This window comes from Sinocyclocheilus anshuiensis, unplaced genomic scaffold (genome assembly GCF_001515605.1).
Source record: "Sinocyclocheilus anshuiensis isolate Anshui unplaced genomic scaffold, SAMN03320099.WGS_v1.1 scaffold74, whole genome shotgun sequence".
Classification (NCBI taxonomy): domain Eukaryota; kingdom Metazoa; phylum Chordata; class Actinopteri; order Cypriniformes; family Cyprinidae; genus Sinocyclocheilus; species Sinocyclocheilus anshuiensis.
In genome coordinates, this window is record NW_015546044.1 from 203,011 (window position 1) to 211,342 (window position 8,332).

The 8,332-nt window shown below is 35.9% G+C and overlaps 1 protein-coding gene across 1 annotated transcript in view; it reads right to left on the reverse strand.

Annotated features, from left to right (window-relative positions):
• LOC107698986 (CUB and sushi domain-containing protein 1-like) overlaps positions 1-8,332 on the reverse strand; it is a 320,519-nt gene that overhangs the window by 34,507 nt on the left and 277,680 nt on the right. Inside the window, exons 47-48 of the mRNA XM_016500120.1 lie at positions 4,663-4,851; positions 900-1,046 (exon numbers count right to left, since the gene is read on the reverse strand). Of these exons, the coding sequence (XP_016355606.1) occupies positions 900-1,046; positions 4,663-4,851 (336 nt within the window). The remainder of the gene's footprint in view (positions 1-899; positions 1,047-4,662; positions 4,852-8,332) is intronic.

Consider the following 8,332-nt stretch of genomic DNA (forward strand, 5'->3'; position numbering starts at 1 on the left):
GTTCAAATGGCAACCTCATAGCTTGTGGGAAATATGTATTTATGTATTAATGCAAAAATGTCCCAAAATAATGAATTCATTAAATATATATATTGTGTTGCTCGGAGATGCAAAAGAGTTCTGCTGTGGCTTTAATAGGTAATATTTGCGTAAAACAGACAATATTATGTTTACAATGTTGTGTTTAAAATATAACACAATATTAACTTTTTATTTACTGAAATGTTGTAAAAAAAAATCACATTTGCACACGTACTATTCTGGAAAAAAACAACACTCGTGTGATATTGCTCTCGCTGCTCATGTGATATCGCTTATCATGTGATATAAATATGAGACAAAAACTCATACAGCGGCATTTTTTGGCCCAATATCTTGAATTGAATAGGCACTTAACTACATTTATGGACTACATAGTTGTTGCCCTGCATCATGCTTGTCAACAGTCAACTGTATGAAATGTAAGATGTTGTACAGGTCTGGGGGCGGGGCCAGTATTAACTGTGTTAATCTCATTATTTTTCCATAACTAATTAATTGAATTAACACATTAAACTGACAGCCAATGCTCTTTTAAAAATGCAGTTAAAACAATGCATTTAAAGATGAGCTACTGATGTATAATTTCATTGCTTAACTAATTATTTAAACATACATTGTAATTATTTTAATTCTTTTCATTAATAAACAGTTTTCAATAAATCTTTCTTTGTCTATTTGAAAATACATTTCTAATTTTAATGTAAATTGAATATAAAACAACACACTGATTCATTAGTTTAATTTAATAAATTGATTCCTTCATTGTGTTTTGAGAGAACGCTTAGTCAGCAGGAAACAGTGGCTTGGCGAAATCCAAATACAATCTGTATGTTTTGATGATGTGTTTGAATGCTCACCTGAGTAGCGGATTCGAAAGCCCTTGTGGCTGGAAGTGTGATCGAAAGACCAGTGCAGGTAAACCTTGTTTGCAGTGCTAGTAATACTAAAGGGAGATGAATAGTTCCCACTTAGAGAAATGAGCAGTGGACTCTGCCGTGAAGGACCTGCAGGATAAAGCAAAACATAAAGTTACCATATATAAGACGCATCTCCGTTCCAAAAGACCATCTCAGACCACATATGTGTTTGTCATTCTGAATTTAAAATGCAATGATTCTTAAGAAACTGGCCCTGATTTTCAAAAAGTGAAGTTATGAGGAGCAGCAAAAAAATATTAAAAAAAACAATCTACAAAGATAAAAAGTGACTTAAATTTGCACGTGTGTCTAATATTTGCAACAATTACCACAATAATAACCCAGAAATTCTTTTACAGGTTATTTTAATATTTTCATTTTACTTTTTTTTTTTTTTAGATTGCACATGCAAATTTGTGCAAGAAACTTAGTAAATCAAAGCCGTTGAGCTTCATTCACACTTCTTTGGACAACTGATCACGGAAGAAAAAAAAAATCCCACTCGCATCTCTTCCTGTCACTGTCAGTAGCCACATATCTTACAAACTTCAAATTGACTTGTTTACCACCAGCAGTGATACCACTGGCGTGTTTCTGATGTGTTTCTGTCACAACAAGCCTCTCCACCTCTCATGGTTAATGCTGAGTGACAGGGCTCTGTTCATGAACTTCACTGGCGGTACTTTCAGATCAGCTGAACTCTGATTCAGTCCAGAGAGGTGTGTGTGTGTGTGTGTGTGTGTGTCTTAAAGGCCATTCCAGACGTCATGTTAGTGTCTGGGCCAAGCTGCGGGGAGGTAAATGGATCTGGTGTGATCTGGCTGGCTTTGGCATGTTGTGAAAAGCAAAGTCTGCTTCGTAACGCAATGGGAGTTGAAAGCGTAATCAGCATTGAGCATGCCAGCTCCCCTCAGGAGTGGCTCACACTGCTCCCAGATGACACACAAATACACACAAGCAAAGGCGCTTTATCAGCCTTAAAAAAAGTGTGTAGCACAATGTGATTCTGTGAGGCCCGGCTGTCATATACTGCACTCTCAGAAAAAAAAGGTACAAAAATGTGTGTGTGCAAGCAGTTTTTTTTTTTTTTTTTTTTTCATGCTTTTCACTCTTTTTAACAATGCTTATATCTAATAGAAATTATTTGAGGTATATTAAGAACAAATAATTTTTTTAATAAACACATTTTTTTTTATTCAACAAGGATGCACAAGAGTGCATAAATAAATAAATGCTATTAAAAATCTATTCATCAAATAATCCTAAAAACATCATGGTTTCTACAAAAATATTAAGCAGCACAACAATTTTCAGCACTGACATGGTCACACTTTAATTTGGGGACCAATAAGATTTTTTCTTGGGCATCAAATCAGCATTTTAGAATGATTTCTGAAAGATCATGTCACACTGAAGTCTGGAGAATTGGCTGGTGAATACCATGTTTTTGCTGTGGTTTTGATTAAATAAATGCAGCCTTGGTGAGCAAAAGAGACAAAAAAAAGAGAGAAAAATTACTGACCCTAAACTTCTGAACATGAATAAACTTACTATATATGCCATATACATTTAATACTATCTCATGTTTACCTGTTTAACGGATGTTTCAAAGTATGTAACAAAATTGCATAATTTATATTGCTTATTAAATTATATTGGCAGGTACTGTAATCTTTTTTTAATTTGCATTTTATTTTATTCATATTTGTTCACATAGCAAAGTTTCAAAGTCTGTTCACTTCATTCTTTATATATTTTTTTATTTTATTTATTTATTTTTGGAATGCTGCCTGACTCAGCTATGGGCCACTTTAATGATGCCTAAAATGTGATGAGCCTCCGTGTGTGTAAAATGACCTTCCTGACCTGTAATCCACTTCCTAATCTCAGTCTAAATGGGATCACTTTGACCCCAGCAAAGCCACTGACCTCAGACTGGCCCTGAATAGTCCTCTGTTGGCTAAAGCAATTTCCTTTGCCTTTTACAAAAGGTTTTTACTGTGTAAAAGCAAAGGTCATCCCTTTTGGCCTCTCTTCAACTGTCTATCTTGCTCAACACAGCAAGGTTGCCTGGGAGATGTATGTCAATAATTGTACTGGAAGGAGGAGAAAAACAGCTTTTTGTGAACAAAAACCATGTCATTTTCGCTATGATGTTTGTTCCTTGATTCAATCTTATTTAATTATATTACTACAACAGCGATAGATAAATAAATAATTTTCATTTAAAGTACTTATAAATTATAAAATGTTATTTTTATTGTCAATAATAGTAATTGTAATAGGTAATAATTAGGGCTGTCAATCAATTAAAAATAATTCATTAATTGTACATTTATTTCTGAAATTAATCACGATTAATCCCACCTAACATTACAATTTTTAAATATACTTTTATATTGCAATAATTTCACATTCAATCTTTAAATTAATGTAGAAACAACATAAAGACAGTATATTTTTAATATTTGTTTAATGGCATCTTTTTTTTATGACTGAAGGCGAGAATCACTGATAACAATACTACTGATGTCTCTAGGTGTCTGATGTCTTTTTTTCTAATATTTAACCATTGACTATACCTTTTCAACATTACAGTATAATTGAGAGCTGTCAATTTTAACATTTATTAGACTTTAAAAATAACTTCTAATTTAAGTGAACTTAAAACAATCTTCTCATAAACTCATTATGATAAATGTCATTTAGCTACCTGTGCCCTTCAGCAAGTAGGGGATACACAGAAATTGAATAAAGTTATCAAACACTAAATTCTAAATTGAATATAGATGAATCTTTAAAGCTACAAAAGTTACTGATTTCCTCTTTTTTTTTCTTTTGTTCTTTGATGAACAGACATCACAGCAGCAGGGTTATTAGGTTATTTCGGCTGCTTTAAGAGCTCCGGCTGCTGAACATAACGTAGATCTGACATGCATTGTATTTTCTCACAACTCTTTACCTTTTCTGACCCACTTCAGGTCTTAAAGTCTGTACTAATGAGCTGACGAATTGAATCGGGTGTGTTAGATGAGGGAGACAGTGCTGCGCTGCTCAAGGACAGTTTTGAAAAACATTTCAGAGACATGTTCTTAAATGTAGCTCATATATAACAAATACTTGCATGCACAGTTTTAAAGCAGCTTCAATTGACTTTTTGGTAACTTCATGACTTAACTGATGCCATAATTATGACATCGCATGCTCGTAGTTTCTTTTGCACACAGCGCGTGCCGCCGCATTTGTGTGTGCAATTGAACAGCACGTGCTACAGTATAAGGCTGACAGGATAGCAAAATTACAGCACTAGTAATAATAATAATAATAGTAATAATAAATATGAAATAATTACATAAGAAATATGATAGGTTTTCAACATTGATAATAATAAGAAATGTAATGGCTGCTGAAAATTCAGCTTTTCCATCATAGGAGTAAATTGCATTTTAAATTACAGTAACAACAACAACAATAACAATAATAATAAACATAATAATAATAACAACTTATTAATTTGTTTGTTTTTATTAAATTTTTTTACATTGTTTTTATTGTATTTTTACAGTAATATTTTGAACTGTTGTGTATATTACTACCATCATTAGTAGTAGTAGTAGTAGTAGTGGTAATAGTGGTAATAGTAGTAGTACCACAGGAATCAGAGGAAAAGATCCTAAGGAAAAGCTGTGATAAATCCACTCACCATCAAATATCTCCAGCTCATCAAACTGTCTGCTGGTCTGGAAGTGTTCAATGGCGAAAGTGATGTTGTAACCTGAATCCACCTTCACCACCCAGGAGCAGGACTCAAAGTGCGGCAGGCTGCTACCCGGTGACTGACTCAGGATTATTCCCGTGGAGGCTGTCAACACCTCGTTCATAGGACAGGTAACTGTAAGGAAGACAGACAAGAGGTAGTTCAGCTCAATACATCACTACATGTGGATTCCAGAAAGCTAAAGCATTTTCTTTTGACTGCATACCTCAGCAATGGTAGCCGTGACGCAAAATGCTAAGATTAGCTGTTACAGACAGGATCTCTCCAAACCCTTAAATATCAAATCAACCTTCAGAACTATTATACTCAATTGCCCAAGGAATACTTGAAAGGAACCTTTATAAAAAAAAAACAAACAAAAAAAAACACAATTACAGATCTATAGCTTCATTCAATATGACGCTTGAACTTCAGATGCAACAGAAAGTGTGCGGCCTATTGATCACCAAACAATTCAAGGCCCAATACAGTCTTTGGTAAAACACCGAATGCAGTCGATGATAACACAAAGCACCCTGGGCCAGTCTGTCATGACACTGAGAGGATTGATCACTGTTGTTCACACGGCTGTACAACCTGGCTCTCAACCCTCAGTCTGCAGTTTCATCTCTCAGTCACTGATATTCCTCAGACTGTGATATTCCTGTGACATTTCCCCACATTTTACCTTGAATTATCAGGCTTTATGCAGTGGCCCGTCTTAGGTGCTTCCCTCAAATCTTGGAAGCCTGTCTCTTATTCTCTATGTAGCTGTCGGAATACAAAGTAAGCATCCAAATACTAACCATAACATAAAAGGATAAACCCTCATCTCTGACACGATTCTATTATTTTGTCTCATTTCTTCTGCATGACGCGGATGACATGGATGAGAGGCCGTGTAAAGCATGTCTGAAGCTGAACCCGGAATCAGACAGGAAGGGACTTTTATTATGATGCTTAAGTTTCGGATTTTAAATATGGATTTTCTATTACTTGTCTTGCTAAATAAACGCTGCTGTTTCAGAGCTCCGCTGGTGTGAATACTTCATGATTGAGTTGATATTTGAATGAGATTATCACAATGGAAGAATTGTTGAGAATTTCTAACCTCACCGCTCACCTCCGCTTATCAGAATATCGACGGATGCAGCGCGCTAAAACCCTGTAAATAACATGACCCACAGTAAACAGTTCTGTTTTTATATTCGGCCTCATTAATTGGCTTTTTAGTCAGTCGTTTAGCACCTTAATTGACTAACATTAAACCCACGGTCTGTGCACTGATTAGGATGGACGTTAATCAAACAATAATTGAATGCATGCTGTGCCCTGTCTGGCTTTACGTGTCAAACCTGAGATAAGTTATTCTTATAATTACATTCAGGTTCACAGTCCAGTGAATTTCTCTGGTGACAATGATTAAATTATAAAAAGTTGCTTTAAAAATTGATATGATGTTAATCACACTTGTGGTTTCTAGTCGAGATTGAGCTTGAGCTCAGCGGACACACAGGAACGATACGTTTGCGGCTTTGACACGTTTCCTTTACGATGGTAAAATATAGAGGCTCTGGGACTGGCTACAGGGCTCTGAGGTGATATAAAATCTGAATGCAGTTTCATTGGAGGACAAAAATTATCATGGATGCATATCGATACCCGTTTGAGCCTATCATCACTGCATAAAGCCTAATGCACTCAGGTAAAAAAATACACCGTCAATAACCTACATCTGTGCATCCTGGAGCTCACGCTCACAAATTACATACTTTAAAGTGTGAGCGTGGGTGTTACAGATCTTTATTTGCTGCCGCATACAGCGCTTTGAAAGCTGGCTGTTAACCTATAACAAACAAAGATATACTGTAAAGCAGCAAACTGATAGATATGACGAGTCTTTTGCGAGCATGTTTACTATATCATAACAGTTATAGGCCCTTGCTACATTCTTGATATTTACATTGTCAGTATATTTGTGTTTAAATCAGTTTATACTGCAAAACATAAAAGGAACTCTTGGCATCTGTGCTGAGGGCTATATTATATGTACTATATATTCGATGGAGAGGTGGGGCAGTATGACAATTCAGTAACAATTACTGTATATATCAATACATAATTTTTTGCTGGAAATGTTTTATGCACTTAAATATATTTATAACTGAAAAACAGCATTTGTTTGTAATTTAAGTTGTAATCAACTTTACTGTTCATCAATTTAATGCTCCCGAATTAAAAAAAAAAAATTCTAAATGGATAGATACATAAACAGACAGGCAGACACTATGAACGGTAGTGTATGCGTGTCATTAGTGCAAAATGTAACACTTGGGTTAAAAGCAGACTGAAAACATTGCAAAATAGTTTATATGCAGCACAGATATATTGTGCTACCAGCTGATGCATTTTTACCATCACACCGCCCAGCTCCAATTCCATTCTGCCCCAACAGAATGGGGAAGAGCATGACCCCTCTAGACAGAATCTCATAAAAATCCTCATCACCCCAGGCCTTTCACTATGGCGGCAAATGGAAATTAACTTGCTCAGGTCGCCCTTATCCCCTAATCCACTTTGAAATGGACTGTCCTACTGTAAAAGAGCGGCTGGCATCTAAAAAGGGATTTTCAACTTAAAATGTCACCCTTCGTGACAATGAATTGCAAATATGGCCCCCACAAGAATATACATTCAGAAAAATGGCAACACACAGCATTCATTTCATGATGTCAAAGAAAGGGATAAATGTCACGCACAAATTGCCAATATAGGCTTGTGTTCTGTTCACCACATGCAGTTTTCATATAATTGATCATTTGTTAAGCTCAGCCCCCTTGGTTACTGTTGCTAGCTCAGGTTGAATGTCCAATAAGAATAAAGTCTCTTCAAACATTGCAATCAATAGTTCATTTTACACAATTTCATCCACATCATCAACTTTAAAGATTTCTTTAAATATATGAAAGATGTGAAAATAATACCATGTGTATCCTCTCTGGGTACCTTGTGTGGCTATTAGTAGAGGTCGACCGATGTATCGGTTTTGCCGATTAATCGGCACCTATAGTTGATTGCTGGAACTATCGGTTATCGACAAAAATCCATGCCGATAGTTTTCCGGGTTGCGTCCATTGCTGGAGCGGCTGAGAAGGGTCTGCTGTCATTACACAGTACGAGAGCGGCCTCTAGTGGTTGAAATCACTGATAGCACGTGCTATTTGTTTAGACACGTGATACTGCACGCTGAACAGAGCGGGAAACTTCAGACGCGGATTTAAATGCAGCCGACAGAAAATCCTGCTGCGCCACAGAGCGCCATTCACATAGTTTTCCTTTAAATTACATTATATTGGTCCCGAATCGTTGTTAATGTACATAATGAATTGTGTATTGTGCATTTTCAGCAAAACGTTTGTCTTTCTGTGGCTCTAATAAAGTCTATGTGCTTCATTTATAGAGCTATAATATAGGTCGCGCTTTCTCTTTCCGTTTGCTCCGTTTTTTAAACACGTACTTCAAACTCATCCATGCCAAATTGTTCATTCATGAAGTAAACTTGTGTCCGTTTGGTGATTAAATAAACTGTTTTAGACCGCTGCTCGAGTTGAACGCG